Genomic DNA, 18,941 nt, shown 5'->3' on the forward strand with positions numbered 1-18,941 from the left:
AGGAGGCAGGAGCTGGGAAGCAGGATCTATAAATCCTGAGATTTACCTGCTCGCACAGTCCTAGCAGGTGTCCCAGTGATGGGACACCTGAGCTCATAGATGAGGAGGAGGAGGAAAGGAGGAAGAACGGTTTCAGATAAAGTGGAATTAGGCAAGACAAAAGAGTGCTTACTAGCAAAAGAAAATGAATGATATAAATAAAGATATGAATAGTTTTCATGTTTAAACAAGAAATGTGAAAGGTGTGAAATGAAGCAGAATTAAGAGATAGCATTCTGGAGAGTGAATGAGAGAGATTTACAGCCCAACATCAGTTCCTGTGTAGCTCAGGTCAAACACTGCTTTGCATTTGAAAGTCAGCTACATTGAGTGCTCTGAAGGATCCCCTTGGCTGTCCATGGTCTACAGTCAAAAGGTAATGCAGAGCAAACCTCTTCAAGGCCTGATATGGCTCTCTCTCGCACTGTACCTGAATGCCTCACAAGTAATAATTTCATACATCTCAGGGGTACAGGAGCACCATTTTTCCTTGGAGAATGAGGGGCAAAAGGCAGAAGGATGGGAGCAGCTTACCGAAGGGAGTCACTGGCAAGGCAGAAACCTGGATAAATATGGCCTAAGTCCCAAGCTAGCATCTGAACACCCTCTTCTCCTCCAAAACATAAGAAAAGAAGAAACAAATCCAAAAGTATACAACAGTGGTTTAAGTCATTTTAGAGTCTTGGCTGCAACCTCCCATGCAGCAATCACTACGCAATCCTGGCTGCTTTCACCGCTACCATCTTACCTTTCCCTGTCAGGTTTTCTGTTGCATTCTGCCTGAGGCAGAAGCCCTTTAAGCTTCCCCATTACTCTACATGTGGCATGCAGTATCATAGGGTATCTCACAATTTTTGATGCTGAGTTTCCGACTCAGAGTCGAATTTTTAACTCAGGCTATTTCATATCACTTGTATCTGCCTTCTGAAGGTTTTCAACCCCTATAAGCAGCTGACAGAAGGAATATGAGTGCACAAGAGCCATCCATGCACATGGCTCAGGTTTTACTATCTCTGCTTACTTTGAGATTTTTGGTATCAGGGCAATTATTGGGGTTGCAGGCGATAGCTCTTGAGGGCAACAAGAATCTGGATAGTGAGCCTGATCTTAGGCCAGCGAGCCTAAAAGATCTGTATGCAGCAGAAGCTGCTTTATAGGAATGAGCTCCTGCAAATTCGTTTATGCAAACTGATGTCCGAAGTGCTGCTGGAAGCATTCATGCGATAGATACGTGACTATGTGTTCCTGTTCCTAACTATTCCTATGTGTATCCTCTCTGCCTGCCCTTCAAGGCTTTGCTCTGAATATAGTGATGCATAATATTCCTGAGGAGTCTTGGGAGAGAATGCAGAGGGTCAAGTTTGCTTCAAAGCAGATCTTCAAACATCTGTTTGTACTTATGGCACGAATATTCAGCACAGTACAGCACATAGCTGCCTGTAGCTTCAAGGCAAACACAAATGCTAAGAGGTATTAAACACTCATAAACAAGATAGCCTGGAGCAGCTTATCAGTTAGGTGGTAATGGGTGGGGAAAGGCTCACTATATATTTAAAGCCCAGTTGTTTTCCCACTGAATTTTGCCATGTCAGTAACGGGCCAGGGAGAGGAAAACTCTTGTGTGTTTTAGCCTGGAAATATTGCTCAGGTCAGTCAGTTCTAACTTGCTCCTGCTGTGGCTACTGCTCGCTGTTCCACCAGGGTGTAAGGGCAGCCTCAGGCCAGCCACTCTCTGACTCATGAGAGGAAAGAGACAAGGGCCAATGCCGGCTCCATTTTTTACAGCTGGGCCACCACTATGGCAGGTTACTCCCATGGCAGAATGGAGATTACCCAAAAGGATAAGAGGTAATATCCCTGGCAGCAGAGGCCTTACTAGCCAGCCATACAGGAGCATCTGGGGGAGACTCTGCCCTCAGATTATTGTTTGGTTGGAAAACAAATGAGCAGATGAAGACATTATCACCCTCTGTTGCTTGATACCACTCTACCACCAAAGGCTAGAGTGCAGCTGAGACACAAGGACACTTTTACTATTATCTGAGCGAGAGGTATCATGATTAATCTGATAGAAATTATTGGTGCTTTAGTCCCTTCCACACCTTCTAGGTGAATCATTTGGCTGGCTTGAATTGTCTATATCATCTCCTATTGGGATCAGATGACTGCCAGTTCTGGTGCAAAGAGGGGACAGAAACACGGGGTAGAAGCTGTAAGGACCTGAGGCACAGAAGTAGTGCTGTTTTTGGTGGGCATAAACTACTATAGACTACATCTGAATATCTCTAGTTCACAGTCTTCTGTCTAGTCTAATCCCATGTCCTTGGAGATTTCAACTCAGATGCCATTTGGAGCAGCTCTGCCCTGGACATATGTTGACCGTAATCTTTGCCAGCAGAGCAGTAAAAACAGCTGGGTGAGTCAGTCACCTCACCATCATTTGCCAGACCTTATTTGTCAGAGGCCTAAATCACAACACAAACACTAGAAATCAGCCCAAAATGGATATGGCTGGCCACAAGACCTGAAAATTCTCTGAAAATGTGCAGTCTAGCTCAATAAATAGTGCCTTCTCCAGGACAGATAATTTGGGTTCTCCAAGCAAAACAGTGTCAAAAAGAAAAGCAAATCACACCAATATTTTTGGCAATATGGAAACATCCCTGAATATTACAAGTACTTAGTACGCAGGCAGAAGCTTCCAGTGTAGATCCACATTCACTTCTGCATTTCCGGAGGTGAAGAGGGGTTTTCAGTCATGTTGAGCTAATACAACCGAGCCAACAGGAATTAAAGCTATGCCCTTTACTGCCTGTTGAGACATGGTGAAAGAAAGCAGCTACCTTAAATCAAAGGGTCCAGATTCAGGGAGGTACTCCAGCTAGAAATCAGAAGAAAGTTTACAGATACTTTGATAACTTGAGCTTTTATCATTCCACAGGCCCCAAAGATCAGTTGGTGAGAGCTGAGTAAGTTTCCTCATATGGTATTTGAAGGTAAAGACAATCTACATTTGCTTCCCACAGGCAAGCTCAGGCAGCTACAGCGTGTTATAAAAAGAGGAGATTAAATGCAAGTTTTGCAGCACTACTGTCTGCAAAGATACAATCAGTTCTATCATTAGGAGCTTAAGAGTTAGGATTTTAAATCTGGTGTAGGCACCTTTGAAGCACCAGTTTTGTCAAGAATATCCCATGCTTTGTCCTATCTTGAAAACTGAATTGTTTAGTTATTAGAAGAGATTAATGTAATCTCTGTGTCTATGAAATTGGCTTTTGAAACTGCTTGCTTACTGTACTATCTCCAGTGCAGTGAATGAAATCTCTGCTGGTATTCACGTTGCTATGAATTACGGGTCATACCTTGTTTGAGCCCAGCATGTGCTGGCATCGCCAATGGGACAAAGTGCTTGGCAGGCTGCAGAAGGAGGCTCATTAGCTGGCAGGGAGAGGGAAGCTGCTGTTCTCCAGAGGCCACCAGCAACATACCATGTTGCTTTGGACCCTTAAGTGAAAGCAGGCCCAGTAAGAGGTGTACTGAGATGGCTGGGGAGAGGGTACACAGCAGGAGTGGAGCTTGGGGGAGTTGGGTGGGTTTAGTCCATAGGCAGGGGGATGGAGGGTGATTTAACAGGAGCCTATTGCAAATCATGCCTCCCTCAATGGGGACTGACAGAGCCCAATCTCTCCTGCAAGCAACAAATGGACAAATGAGGGACAACAAGTCCAGGCTGGAGCTTGGGAGAGGAGAATGGACATTAGGGAAAACATCTCCCAAGAGGGAGACTCTCCATTCTCTGTGTTTGGAGGCTTTGAAGACTTCACTAGACAATGCCAAAGCTGATCTGATGTAGTGTGATAGTCCTGTGCTAAGCAGGGCCTTCAGAGGACCCTTCCAACCAACATTTCTGTGTTTCTGTGCTTTTCCTAGTGAAGCAAATGAACACTGTTCAGCTCCATGAATATGTGGGTTTTTATGCTAGCTAAGGAGCTGGTCCTGCAGTCTTCCTTCTGAGAAACTAACAGTAAAGGTTAAGAAATCCTAGCCCTCTCCTCCATGTTGCCTCCTCCTCCCTCAGCCAGCAGCAGCATGTTGCGCTCTCCTCCAGCCCACACTTTGCCACAGAAACATGACTTGTGGTCCTGTATACGTGGTCTTGCCATGAGTGTTGACAGTCCAGCTGCTTCACTCAGATTTAAATGATAGAAGAAGGGATATCCCAGGGCAGGAGGCAATTGCTGCCGGTATTTCTGCTTCTTGTCAACTAACCCAGACCATGCTTCCTTGTAGCAGGTTCTGTTCCCTTGACGATCCTGGCGATAGTCCTTTATTTCTGCTTCCACACAGACACTTCAGGAGGCTCCTTTTCTGCTAAACAGAGGAACCATGAAGCATTCTCTGGCCACCTGAAGCAATTTTTCTCTCTGTCCAGAGATTGGCAACTTCACGCCCCAAACTCTGTAATGCTTGCTAGTTCTTTTCATCCTCTGGGTGTCCCCTCTTTTGGGAAAAGGGGACCTATTTGCTGAGTTTTTACTTACTCATCATGGCAGCACTGGCAAGACAAGCTTCTAACAAGGCATCCCTCTGCAGTGCTGCAGCCCTACAGTGCTGCCCTGGGTAGCAGGTAAAATTAAAAACATAGGTTTTTAGTTGGTATTCTTTCCTTTTTGCAGCAGCTGAAAATCTAACTTGTTTTCTGTCTTTCCCAGAAGTAACCTTGACTGCAGTGGCTTGAGAAGTGCCCTGGCAGTAGCAAGGTTCTTATTAATGACTGATTGCTGCAGCACAATGGATGATTTGATGTTCTGATACAGGGAGAATAGCAGAAGAGAAAGAAGTCAAATGAGGGGGTGCCTGTAGTTGTTATGCTTCTCCCGATCCACCTGGCAGAGACTGCAGAAATGGCTATATGACTAATGGAAGTGCTTGTGCAACATGGGGAGCCTCACACCCCAAAACACCACAGGCACAGACAGTGTCACCACCAACACTGCTGCCCAACACTGATGGAAGGGAAAAAGAACCAACATCTGTATCCTCTGCTCTCAGACAGAAAAAAAAATCTTTTGTATTTTGATTTCTTTTGGACTTCGTAAACAGTTTTAGACACTGTTTATATACAACTTGCTTTGTCCAGTTGGATACTTGTTCTGTCTGTTCTCTCCAGCTGTAAGCACCTCCTCACTAATTGCTGTTTCTTTGGCCAAAAGCTTTACTTTTGCCTTCTGAATTCCATAATGAATTGACAGCACACACATAAAAAGCTCCAATAATGCCCTCAATGTCTCCCATGGCTCTGAGATGCCCTCAAGGCCAGACCCAAACTTCAAAGTGAAGACGTGGCACTAAAGTGCTGCCTGACTTCAGGGCTTCTCTCCACCCAAGAGCATGCTGGCAGCCGAGTGCCTGTGCTAGCCTTTTCACCCCAAACTATATTCAGTCCACAACGACTTGTTCCCAGCAGCTCCGTTTGTTCTCCTCAGCTGACAGACAGCGGCCCTACAACCTTTGGTCACTGTCCCAGGTACCCTGACAGGGCCAGTCATCATTTTAGGGAGCTCTGCAGCAGCAGTATTGTGGTAGCTATGATGATCCTAATTACAACTGAATTCGGACAAAACGAAAGCAAAGATGGCATCATGGAAAAATGCACACAGAGCAGCTACAGTTCCCTCAGAGCTGCACTAGCACCAAACACTGCACCTTGCTGGAATGTGCTTCAATTAGAAAGCCCACCCACATGAAACACATTTTCACCTGTCAGGGACACTGTCACAAGGCCTGCGGGGAGCTGCTACACATACTGGATTGTATGCATGCTTTGGAGCTCGAGGAGTACCAGCAAGTGCTGGGAATTAACAACATTTTATACACACGCACAGCTTTACACGGTCTTACTGGTATCTGAACGTTTGCTACTGCTTACAAGACAACTAAGTTCTGACCTACCTACGGAAAGGATCTTGGGTATTTTTTTTTAAAGGCACATGGATAGGTCAGAATGGAATCATAGAATCATTTATGTTGGGAAAGAGTTATAAGATCTTCAAGACCAACCATTAATAGATCACTGCCAAGTCCACCGCTAAACCATGTCCCTCAGTGCCACATCTACGCATCATTTGCATACTTCCAGGGATGGTGACTCAACCACTTCCTTGGTCAGCCTGTTACAATGCTTGACAACCCTTTCAGTGAAAAAGTATTTCCTAATATCCAATGCAAAGATTCCTTTCCCACTTTGAGACAGGTGTTCAGTGCTCTGTCTGTCACCAGCAGCAATGCTGTCATGTAAACCAACCCACAATCAAAAATGACAAAATTTTGCAGTGACACCAGGCTCAGAGCCAGGTATTGATTTGCTGGCTCTTTCTGTTTCTTCCCTCATCATTCCCTGCAACTGGAATTATAAGGGAGAACAGTACCTGTGCTCCCGACCCCTTAAGCAACCATCCTGAAGCCCTGAAGTCTCTCCTGATTGCTCTTGGACGTCTTGGTGCAACTTCATTGCCGCCAACCTGAAAAAACAATAATGGATAATAATCTGAGGGCTGTATGACGCTACTTAGGAAAAAGCCCAAGTGACTGCTATACTTTACATTTGGTTCTACCTTCTCCTGGTGCCATGATCCTGCCCATATCCATTCAATTTTTTCTTACAGTGAACTGCTTTGGAGCATGTGTGTCTTGTTCCTCACTGACTCCAATGTAGCATGATTCTGCTTATGAGCACTGGCTCTTAGGGACCACAACAGTGACATTAACAAAGTTAGCAGAATCTCTATGATAAAATGCCTGGTTACACTATTAATAAAAGCCATCCACATATCTATAGAATTATTAGTTAATGCTGCTCTGCCTTTGGCTAGTGAAGCATAACTAGGTTATAAAGACAGATTTGTATTGATAAGGCTTCTAGACTGAAGAATTAAATTATATTTACCATCAGCAATGTGTTGTTAAAAGTATGAACTGAAAACTCACTAGTCACCAACCTTTAATATTGCCTGAGCACCAGAAAACCTGAAAAAGAAAAGTTCTTGACTCTGGCCCAGTAGGGCTGCCACTTAGATATTTTTGAAATTTAATTGAGCAAACGTCATCATTCCTAACACAAACCATCTTGCAGTGAGCATGCTTTTGAGCGCTCAAAGCAAAGCAGAAAGGAACACTAGAACCCTTAAGAGTTAGAAATTATTCCCATATTAGGTACTATTTCCACAGTGAGCTGCATTCCCAGTTTATCCATTTTCATTATGCCAATTTATTGCATTTGTGTGTTAGGGATGTGCGTTTAGATTAAAATCTCATTTTTGTAGGTGCTACGTGAACAAGTCATGAGACAGTCCCTGCTCCTGGAGACTCCAACATAGTGCCACGGTGACCTGGAAGCAGAGGATAAAGGACATGGCCAATAGGGAGAATCTGCAAATTGATGTGTCCAGCAAAAAAGCACATTCTTCAGAGCAGGCAAAACCTTGCTTTTAGGAGAAAAATTGTATGACACGAAAATGCACATGGGCTATGCAGACATCTCATTTATATTTAAGGGTAGCTGTAGTGCTCTGTCTCATAAAATGAGACAGATTAAAAGCCTAAAAAATTTCAGTCCCCTCCATCTAGGGAACAAGTGTATCAGGTGACCATGTTCCTCCACAGCAACCTGCCAATCCAAAATTTAAATGGATTTGGGAAGGAGAGGACAGTTCAGGCTCTGTACCCATTGCAGCTTGCCCTGTCTGTTCCCACTGCCAGCAATAGCAGCATCTTCACCACTGCAATCTTCCTATTCTCAGAAAAAGGGGCTAAAAGAACTAACACTTGTACACCTCAGATGTGACAATAAATCCCCCCACTGTCTGCAGTGTTTTATAACAGCAACTTTTATTTTCCAAAGAGATTTTGGCATGGAGGAGCCTGACTGTGATAGTAAATGTGTGGGCATGTCAAGTAAATGACTGTTTGAAAACAGGGCTCAACCATGTAGCTAGAAAGTCATGAAGGACTTCAAGATGTACCAAGTGAAGGTGCTGCACGGCCCAAGGTGCCCCCAGGATTAGGATCAGCACAGCCACATTGGTCAAAGCCTGGCTGAACAAGCTTTGCTTTTTTGCTGCCATGTAACCCAGCGCTAATGCAGGTATCCTCGCGTCCTACCCTCACTAGCACCTCTGCCTGGCACTGCACAGCAGCAAATGGTGGTACCAGCTGGAAACAGCTGCTGCGGGGGTGCAGTGGGGACACATCTGCAAGCTTACACATCCTCTCTGTGTGGGACCTTGGTCTCTCCTTAATTCTCAGAGACGGCCTGAGAATCTGTTTTATAGGAGCTGGTAGGACCCAGTGGCGCAGATGGGACATCCAAAGTAGCTTTAAATCCAGTGGGGGGGGCAAGCAGCTGAGAGCAAGTAGTGGTGAGACCAGACACTGGAATCTGAAGGTATAGGCAACAGATTATTAATGAAGAGACTTGTTTAAGTGTCTTGGTAATGTGGCGGTGAGAAACCTTGTTATTACTGCTTCAAAAAGAGTGCATATATAACATGGTATTGTGAAATCTTGAAATCTTTGTACACAAATACAGTTAGGAGAAGAAAAAAGGAAAACTTAGCCATATTTCTGAATATACTCTCTTCCGAAAATAATGTTGACACAGCTAGAACAGGCCTGCTATATTCAACTCTCATGCACGTCTTCATTCCTATGGCTTAATAATCATAACGAAATATGAGGGGAAGATAAATAGTCTTCATTCCACATCTCTGAGGATAATAGTAAGAAGGAAGAGATTTCAAACGTTGTTAATGACTTGTAGAGCTGCACATTGCTTAAAACATTGACCACAAGCCAAGAAATACCCCTCAAGGCTGCAATCAAAAACAGTTTTTGGCTCTGCGCTGTGAACAGAAACTTTATTTGATCAACAGTTATTGCAAGACTTGCTGTTGAGAGTCTGGAAGCTCCTCTCTAATGTGGCACCCCTCACTGCAGCCAAAGCCTCCTGCGTGGCAAAACTCTGGGCTCATGAAATGCAGCTCTGGCTCACAGCTTCAGGTTAATCATGATGACCACTGAGGAGAGCTTTGACGCTTCCCCCTTGGCTGCCATAGAAGTCTGTGTAACTTTTCACGGGGAAATAAGAGAGATCTGAGACTGGCAAAAAAACGCCTCTGTTTTTGTGACCGGATGTTGAGTTGGGAGAATGAAATCAGCGGAACTGGATTTTGTGAAGAGGTTCAGCTTTCTGCTTTCAGCAGCTGTACAAGTACAGGGGCAACCCCTGGCCTATGAGCCTCGCCAGGCTAAGAAGAAAACAGATGTGTATGAGGCCTCCTGGCCAGAAAATCACCCACCTGCCAGAGAATACTGGCAGAGAGAAAATGAAGGAACTGAAAATTATTTTTTAAGAGAGTTCCTCAGAAAAATGACAGACTTTCTCAAAATATTTTAATTTTTTTTTAAAATGTGAAAAGTAGACATTTAAGTTGAAATTTGGAAAACTGAAGGTCTATTATTCCTATATCAGAAATGTGTTTTCTTCAAAAAAGAGTTTCGAGAAGTGCTTAAGAGAAGTTGTTAAGAGCAGAAAGTAATTTTCAACAAGAAACAACAAGCTATACTGATCGAGAAAACCAAATGATACTGACTACTCCTGAATACCACACACCAAATCCTATCCAACTAATTGCTTAGGGACATATGGATATTTGGCATCTCCATGCTGGTGGTTTGGTGATCTGGCAAAAGAGAACCTTCCCCAACCATGAGAATAAAATTAAAAAAAAAAAATAATAACAGGCCCCTGTTCAGCAAAAAGAAACCAATGGGGCACAGAGAATTCTATGTATGTCAGAGACACAAGAGCTCTGATGCAAACCAATCATGAGTTGCCTGAGATCCTTGGGAGAGAATAAGGAATTTCAGACTAATGTGCCATAGGAGAGAGCCCTAGAGCCCAGACAAGCAACTGGGTGCTCACAGAGGTCATGAGCAAAAGGGCCAGAATACAGAAAAACTAAACAAGTTGGAAATAGATGTATTTTGAGTGTGTGATGTATGCTGACCCCAAAACTGGAACAGGTTGCCCGGAAAAGTGGGTGTCCCATCACTGGAAATGTTAAAAGTCAGGTTGGATGATCCAGTGACAGATGTCCCTGCCCACAGCAGAGTGGGGGGACTAGATGGTCTTTGAAGGTCTCTTCCAACCCAAATAAAATTATCATTCTATGATTTCCTATTTCAGCACTAAAGTAAGAAGCCTAAAATTTGCTGGTTCTGACAGTCTGAAATACCATTAAAAGCAATGTACCTTTTCCAAGTACCATCTATGGTGTGTTTTTTTTCAAACAGAAAAACATTAACATCACTTCTCTCCTTCTCAACTTCTCCCCCCCCTTCCCCAAAATGGGGCAACACAAGGAGTTTGCAATGAGTTTTAGAGTCTGTGACTTTCTTATTCCAATCCAAATAGCATGAAAAGAGGGCATAATAAACTGTTATGTTCAAAGATTTACCTTTCTAACAAGAGGGAAGATAGAGTGGCAAAGTACAGAAGAAGGGAAACACTAGGAAAGAGGAAAACCATGTGTGCAGTGTTGCCTCCAGGCTTTATGTTCGACAGAAACAAAACAAACCATGTACAGGAAAATAGAATGCTTATTTCCAGTGAGAAATACACAGCTTAATATCCCAGCTAAAGCCAAGTGGAGAGTACAACAACTCTGTGTATCCCTGTCATATGGCCAAGGTGAGCATTTGCTTTCTGCAGAGTGGCCTTGGATGGGCAGAGAGACTTTTTCTGTATGTCGGAGATTATGCGACTGTTACATCCGATCCCTACTTCAAAAACCACGTAGTGTTTCCATAGCATGGTAATGGTTGCAGGTACAGGCATCAACAACAAGTGAGGTCTAGAGAAAGGGTGGAGGGGACACCCCAGGCTGCTGGGAGCAGTTAAAGCCCATAAGAAAGGTTGGTACTTACTACTGTGAACAAAAAGCTCATTTTTAATTAAAAGCAAATCCCAAGAAGAGTGTGTTGCATCAGTTGGCAGCACACACAGATTTGGGGCACACTGGGGAGTTCTTCAATGTTGACCCCCGTATCTTTTGTCTCCTGCCTCAATAAGCCATAGAGGTGTTCAGATGCAATTCTGTCAATGTGCTCTAGAATCACCCTGCTTGAGCTGGGAGGTTGGACCAAATGATCCACTGTAGTCCCTTTCAACCTGATCCATTCTGTGATTCTGTGGTATTTGGGAATTACTACAGAGGTAGACACAGCACCTAAACCCCCCTGTGCTTCCTTGACAGGGTGCTGAGGGCCAACAGTGTGGCACTGTTCCCATTCATGCCCCTGTGTAACCATGGACCTGTGGCTGGACTCCAGGTTTGTAAATACTTCACCTGAGATCAGGTGCTGGCCTGGTCCCCAGCCAACTCTAGCGGCAGAGGATTGTGAAGGTATCTCAAAAGCTTGTCCCTTCTCTTGTAGTAAAGGCAATCACTGAAGTAGAGGCTGCCCCATTATTCACAGGAACTACTGAGACCTGAGAAGCAGCTGGGATTTGGCCCAACACAGCGCACACTGGTCACAGAGAGATATCACAAGTAGGGCCATGGTTATTTCTACTGCCTCAGGAAAAGAGTGTCTCCATGCTAAGACATGCTTTCCTTACACAGGCTCTGCACGACCCCCTTCAGTTCTCAGAGCTCCTGCCTGCCAAGGAGGGAAGAGGACCAATGACAACACAGTGGCTCCCCAGCATAGGTAACATTTGGTCATTCAGGAGAGTTGGGAAAAAAAAACAGGCCTGAAGCAAACAGCCCCATCCCATCCAGCCATGCAACATGACTCAACAGATCCACACAGGCAGGGCTGTGCAGGCTGTGAGCGGAAACCAAACACTGCACACGCGGTGGGCTGGCAAGCTGGGCTTTTCTCTTTTTTTTTTTTTCTTTTCTTTTCTTTCCTTTTTTTTTTTTTTTTTTTTTTGGTGGAATCTTATCCTTTTCTTTTATTTAAGCAACACTTCCAAGAGGAATAAAGGCTGGATCAAACTCTTGCCTCATCACAGGAGCTTCTCACAAAGATCTGCAGTGCAGCTAGGAGGAATTTTGCCTGTTTTCCTAAAAATGTATACAGCTGGTGCCTTTGCAAAAAGGACACAGAGGAGGAGCCTCACATGCAGGGAGAAGGCTGAGATAGGGAGTATACTCTCCAGCAGGGAGAATCTCCTCAGCTTGTGTAAGTTGCCAGGGTAAAGAATTGCTCTGGCAAGTTGCACAGGCTTTTACAGCAGCTTTGAATTTGATCCTATAAAAAAACAAGTATCAACAACTTAATCACATGCCTGGGTCACATGGAAGCAAGGGCAACACTCAGTAGCAAATGTTGGTTGTGTTTTTTTTTTGAGTTTGTTTGTTTTGTTAACATAAAGTGGGAGTGAGGAGTGAAATTTGGGTGGGGCTTTCTACTATTCACTGGGAGGAAATAAAAATGCTTTGCAACAGCTCCTGCCTTGTTTGGGTCACCCTCAAGAGCACAGGGCTCTCCAGGCTCTGCCAGGCTCGTAATAACTCACTTTTTCCAGGATTCACAGCCCCCAGGTTGTTCTGCAGCTCAGAGGAGCTCTGATAGTGTTCTCACTAGGTCTCATCGACTGAGCCGAGCTGGAGTGGGCTGAGGGCAGGAGCTTTGGCTCAGTGCCTAGCACAGCCATGAGCGGCTGGCAGCAGTGCTTGGCAGGGCTGTCTTTGGAAAAAGATGACGGTATCCAGAGTGGGCGATGTCAATCTCACGGCCTGCAGAGGGACACGGGGATGAAGGCTGTGCAGGGCATCTGTGCTGCCGGGAACCTGAGTCATGCCGGTGCACAGCGCCTGTGTAGCAGTGCAGCCCTCGTAACCTCACCGCAGCCGGGAGCACAGGCTTGCCGAGGCATCACGCAGCTGACAGCGCTCCCATCAACACCTGCCTCTTCCCAGCAGCGGTATGGAAGAAATCCTGGCTGGCAGGCGCGTGCTGCAAAGCAGGCCTCCCTGGAGACAGGGGTTGCACCGGCAGCACTGCCTCAAACCCAGATTGCTCACTGCCTGGTCACATTTTACTGGTCACAGTGGGTTATTTTTTTCCAAAGACACATGTCAAAATCATCTTGTCTGAAAGTGTCTCAAAGTGAAACAGTTCGTTTTAACTCACAGAAACCTCTGACTTTCATACTGTTCTGTCTCTACCTCTCTTTGTTTTCTGGGGTAGCAGAGACCCCAAAGACTCAAATCAACCAACAAAACACTTTTTTGCCCCCTTTTTTACAATTTTCAAATGAAAATCCTATCTTTTCTCTCTTTTCTTTACCTACTTCTGTCATTCAATACTTGTGGTCTATTTTCAACAATCCTGTTCACATTAGACATAGATTATTGCAATGGGCCAAAATAACAGAAGGTCAGCAAATGGTCTACCTGCCCAATTCATCACAGGGAGTGCAGCAAAACAGCCCTCCCAGACAGAAAGCAATCAAAGCTTGTCTTACACCATGAGGTCTTCATGTAGATGCAGCTATTTTGGCAAAGCTAAGCTTTACTGATGAATCTCATGTGCACACATGTAAAACAGCACAACTCTGCATACCTGAAGCTGGAAGAGCTGCTTAGAGCCAGGCTCCTGCCTCCTCACATTGCAACCCACACTGCTCAGCCAGCAACCAGCTGTGGGACATGCTTGGCTCAGCTCTTTTCTTTTAACTCTTCTGGTACAATTAAAGCAGCACAGACTGAAATGTGGCTGCAGTGATGCTGCTATAAAAATACAGGAACGGAAACTAAATTTAACAGGGTATGACCCTTCATACTTGCATAACTGTTCACACTGATAATTGTACCAGCATCAATCTCCTTACAAAAATAAAAATTATCTCCCTAGCTGAAAGTCCTGCACAGGCACAGGCACTATGGGAAGACCCCTGTGCTACTCAGTAGGAACAGTTTGTGTCTTGCAAAGTATCCTTCTAGTTTAGAGGAGCCAGAAATATAAAGGAGAATATTTGCTTTTCTTTTAAAAATAGCTTGTTCTAAGGAATGTCTTTTTCAACCATGAGAGGATACAAGATGGAAGGGATACAAGATCTAATAACCCACCTGGAAATACTCTGTATGGAAAAGCAGTTCAGTCAGTTTGGGGATTATGCCAAAGAATTATCAGACAGGCCTTGCTTGATATGATTTGGGTTTGTGGCAGCTTTTACAGCCCAGCAGGATTTCCCAAAGCTGAGGTGTTTTTAAGCTGCCCAGGTATGTGCCTGGCCCTTATTGCCGTCCTGGTTGTTGGCCAAAGTGATTTCTGGTTGTGAGGGAGTGAACAAGTGAGCATCCTTACGACTTGGAAGGAGCTCAGTTCTTGCTTGCTGAGAACTCTGGAGACATAGAATGGGACAAAACAAGTACAGAAATGTATCGCAGTGTGGGAGCTGATAAGAAGATGGCATACTCCTGTAAATTTCAGCTATTTAGGACATGGCCCACAGGCTGTGGGACAAGTTGTATGCAGAAGGGGGTAAACCTGGATGCAGGAGAACAAGAGGTTTTCTCTAAGATCTGTGTGTATCTCCCACTCAGAGGCAATCATACACCAGCAGATTTGTATTCTGATCATGGAGAGGTGAACCCCAGTGGCTTCTCCACAGCTGTGATTTTGCCCCTCATCTTTCATGGTCACGAGTGACCATACGGCCTCAGGAACAGCAGCACAGTGTTAAAAACCGTGAGAGTTTACAGAAGTCTACAGCAGACCCTCTTCTGCACTCTTTTCAAGAGGAGGGAAAAACAGTTCAACAAAAAGGTAAAGATGGGACACCCCCCTGCCTCCAACCCCAGTATTTTTTCAAGGTGCAAAAGGACTTCTAAAGAAACTAAACCTCCTGCAGAACAGGACAATTGAACTCTGACATCCATGAGAAATTTCCAAATGAAAATTTATGGATTTTTTAGGAATCTTATTTTGGGGTGTGGGGAAAGAAAGGGGGAAAGAAGGAGAGTAAGTTCCATGGAAAGCTGCCATTCTTCATTGAATCAAAAATAGAACTTCTTGGAAGTTTACCAATCAGGCATTTTTATGTGGAAAACATTAACTCTGCAGATTGGGCACTGTCCAAGTTAAAATACACACCAGTTTTGGACAGGAATAGAGTTAGGGGTCTAGATGTGTTCCCTCTCAAATATGTGCCAAACAATCCCTGCTATAGCAGGACGTGAGACACTCACAAAACCTGTTACTTTTCTAGAGCACGTTATAAGTCCGGCTTTAGGTGTCCAACTGTGCATCCACAGGGTTTCTGGGAGGTCTTAGGGAGTCCTGGAACGTAGCTTGCCTTTTACAGTCAGTGGAGATCCAGATGGTACACTTACTGGAGTCCCTGAGCTTTTTTTCTTTTTGTCTGAGTTTGACACCTGCACTTGGAGAGATGACCTATGCCTGGCACCACACTTGCAGTGAGGGGACTGGAGGAAAGGGATGTCAGTGTGGTTTTTCAGGAATGATAACAGGACTGTTTTGTTCAGTCCAAGTGTCTTTTTCTGAAGAATAAATCCATCTGTAGCACAAGTCAAGGCACAGAAGGAGCAGGAAACAAGCTGGGAAACTGGACATAGCCCCTGGGCTATGATGGAATTTGGCATTTTCTAGAATTTAAGGATCGCTACATTGATATCTACTAGGGATGGTGTTTCACACTTGATATTGATGCTTGCCATGATTCTTTGGGCAATGGATGAGAACTGGAAATGGGAACAGTTTTTAGCTTGGGAGGCTTCCTCCTCCCACTAAAACGTCCAAGACTTAACCTTGCTCTACATGTGATCTCATGCACAGTAAGGAGAATTTTGAGGTTTTTTCTAGCCCTCTTTAAACTCTTCCTCTTTCTTCAATGCTTGCCATAACAGTATTGGATCACCCACCTTTTCCATCTGCTTCTCTGCATACACCTGCCCATGCAATTCCTCTGTGCTTCACCTTGTGCTGAATTCGATGCTGTTCTTGGTGAGTCAAATCCAACGAGGCATCGAGATGACCTGACTTTCACCTAAGGAAGGTATGGTGCTGACACTCCTCTTTGGTTCTGCACCATGAGAAAATCCTTTATAGGATAGGTTTGTGTTCCCTTGCTCCACCTGTCCTCAGTCTCACATTATTGCCCTTGGAGCCACACACTGCATGCACCCCCAGCGAGCAGGGCTTTTTCACCTGGGGCTGCGCTGAGAATACCTGATTGTTTCACTATAATTTGGATGGAGAAGGCTGTGTTCGTATTCTCGCCTGGGGCACAGCACAGCTCTTGAGCAGGACTAGTATTTCTGGTTTCTTCACAATACCAACTTTATCAGCCAGATGAAAGCTGAATTACTGAGTTTTTCCAGAGGGTCACAACAAGCTTGGCTAGAGCCTTGTGCCAGTTAGCTGTGTCCTCTGAGCGCCCATGGCTGAGGCTGCCCAGAACACGGCCACTGGTGCAAGCAGTCTCTTTCTCTCATAAACACATAGAGTAGCTCAGCATTCTCTTGCTTCTCTATTTTCATGCTCCAGTTGCTCAGAATGATGCCAGAAGCAGGACGGGACTCAGTAGAGCCAGTACATATATGTCTGCATACGTATGCAGGTAGGTGTATACCTGTGTATGAAAAATGGACTAAGCACATTCTTGCTTTTGAATAGTATAAAGCTAGCATTTTTGCTGGTGATAACTTCCAAAGGGTAAAGAGAAGTCACAGCAGAGCTGATCCAACATGGTGTCCTCACTGATGGGGCAGGAGAACTGGCTTCATTCATACACCTAGCAAATGAACGGTTATGTGCCTGTTTGGCAGCCTGTCATTTAGATAGGGATAAGCTCCAGCAAGACTAAACCAGAAGCTAATGAGAAGGGGGAGACTGGGAATGTATTGAAAAATGCCCTGAGAAGGGAGGTGGAGGACATAGAGGAGCCAAGCTTGTCTCTCTGTCCAATTATTGAAGTATTCAAGCTTGCAAGGACGCAAGTCATATGATCTGTGCAGGCCACAGGCACCTCTCCTGCAGAGAGGGCAGATGGTGCACTAGGTCAGGATATCTCATGGAGAGAGGCTGAGCACTGAAAGAAGGATGGGAGGTTTTTAAGGAGCAGTACAACCCATAGCTCTGAGAGGCAGGGTCTGGCATGAAAGTGTGAGCAGACTGGGATGTTAGTTGCTCTGGAAGAGGTAGTACATAACAGCTGAGCAGAAAAGTTAAACTAAGTGTTTTTTATCCACTGAGAAAGTACTGGAAGGTGGTGGCTGATCCTTAGGAATAGGATTAGTGAGCCAAAAAGCAGTTGTGATTATGGGGCGGAAGTGCTATTGATGCACTTTCTCAAGGCTGGGCATGTGCTTCCTCATGTCTTTGTCTCTAAACTCAGGGAGCTGATTCTCTCCTTTTTTTTTGGCTGTCAGCATATGCTGGTGTAAGCAGGTCTGTCTCAATGTTGTGCTAATGGCAGAGGAGTTTGTGGAGAAATGGGGGATAGGAAGGAGGTTTGTGAAATGGCTCATGCATTTCTGAGGTATAAGGAAAAGTAAGAGTCAGCTGAGAACAGGTGTTTGGTTTTTGGGAACCCTGGGTGGGTAAAGGGTTTGGAGGACATCAGTGAGGTTTTGAATGATTCTAGGCAGGTAGCTCTGGGTGAAGGAAAGGAAGACCTGCCTTTGGGAATTCCTGCTACGGCTCCTTCTGTGGCCACAAAGGCACAGTCATGCTTGTGGAAGCCACTGTAGCTACTGAAGGCTCATGACAGCTATGCACAGAGGACCCCAAGGGTCAAGAGGCCCTGACAGGAGCTGTACAAAAGCTCTAGATAAGACCAGCTTTCCTCCAAAATGCCTGACATCCAGGAACATGGTAACCAAGGTTGGTCATTTTAAGTGCAGCAGTATGGGACACCTTGAGACTGCTCCAAAGAAAGTTGTCAAGTCTAGGACGTTGGCTGGGATCCACTGGAGATGACAGGGGCATGCCTGCAGCAGGGTTAGGAGTGCCTGTGCTGTTATCTTCTGGTGGAAAGGGGTGTTGCTGCCTGCCTGCCAGCCTCTCACTTGTGTGGGAGGCACCTACACAAGGTGGTCTTGCAACACTGCAGGGGCAGAAATGACCAAGCCACCTGAGCTAGGTGTGAAGTGAGGCATCACAGAATAGCTGTGATATGGTCTGGCACATACCTACACAATCCCCACATCATCAAACTCTATACCCAATGGACTTACTGTAACTCAAAGGAGGATTACTGACTAAGACCACACTTTTTTACTTTTTAAAGGAAAAAGCGGTGCCTCATCAAAAGACAGTGTAAAGCTAGAAAACCCAATAAAGTCACAGTGCCAGGAAGTACAGAACAAACCCACATCCCATCAGAACTAACATGCCTGTAGCTTTGCATCCAAAAATATTAGTCCATTTATTGCCCATTAAAAATTCCCTTTGTCTCTTCTCAGTTGTGGTGCATGCTTGAGATCTTAAAGATGGCATTGTCAGTCTTTAAAGTAATATTTGAGATTAATTTCCTCATTAACTTTCAAATGCAGGACACTTTGAAAACCTTTTCCTAAGGGCATCCCTGTGTTCTTTCTGAGGGAGTTACTGTTGTTTTCCCACCTCCCCTGAAGGGTTGTTTATAATACCATCTCTCCCTTTTAATCCTCTTTTCCCTTCATGTCTAACAAACAGTGTTAAACAGAACACAGGGTGAAAAAGCAGACCTCACACATTATAATCATCTATAGTTGACTGAAGAAACGTTTCACAATTAGAGGTCTCGTTTTGTAAATTAATGCTCAAGAAGCTTTTTCCTATGTATTTTCCAGATCAAACCTCTGTTCTTCGGAGCTCAAGGTTTG

At 44.8% G+C, this 18,941-nt stretch overlaps 1 protein-coding gene across 1 annotated transcript in view; it reads right to left on the bottom strand.

The window, feature by feature from the left end:
* Positions 1–18,941, bottom strand: part of LOC113991112 — a 68,563-nt gene that overhangs the window by 19,587 nt on the left and 30,035 nt on the right. Inside the window, exon 2 of the mRNA XM_039386857.1 lies at positions 6,468–6,560. Coding sequence (XP_039242791.1) covers positions 6,468–6,560 — 93 coding nt within the window. The remainder of the gene's footprint in view (positions 1–6,467; positions 6,561–18,941) is intronic.

Source organism: Pipra filicauda, unplaced genomic scaffold (assembly GCF_003945595.2).
Source record: "Pipra filicauda isolate LSUMZ 115617 unplaced genomic scaffold, ASM394559v2 scaffold50_size3627746_pilon, whole genome shotgun sequence".
Classification (NCBI taxonomy): Eukaryota; Metazoa; Chordata; class Aves; order Passeriformes; family Pipridae; genus Pipra; species Pipra filicauda.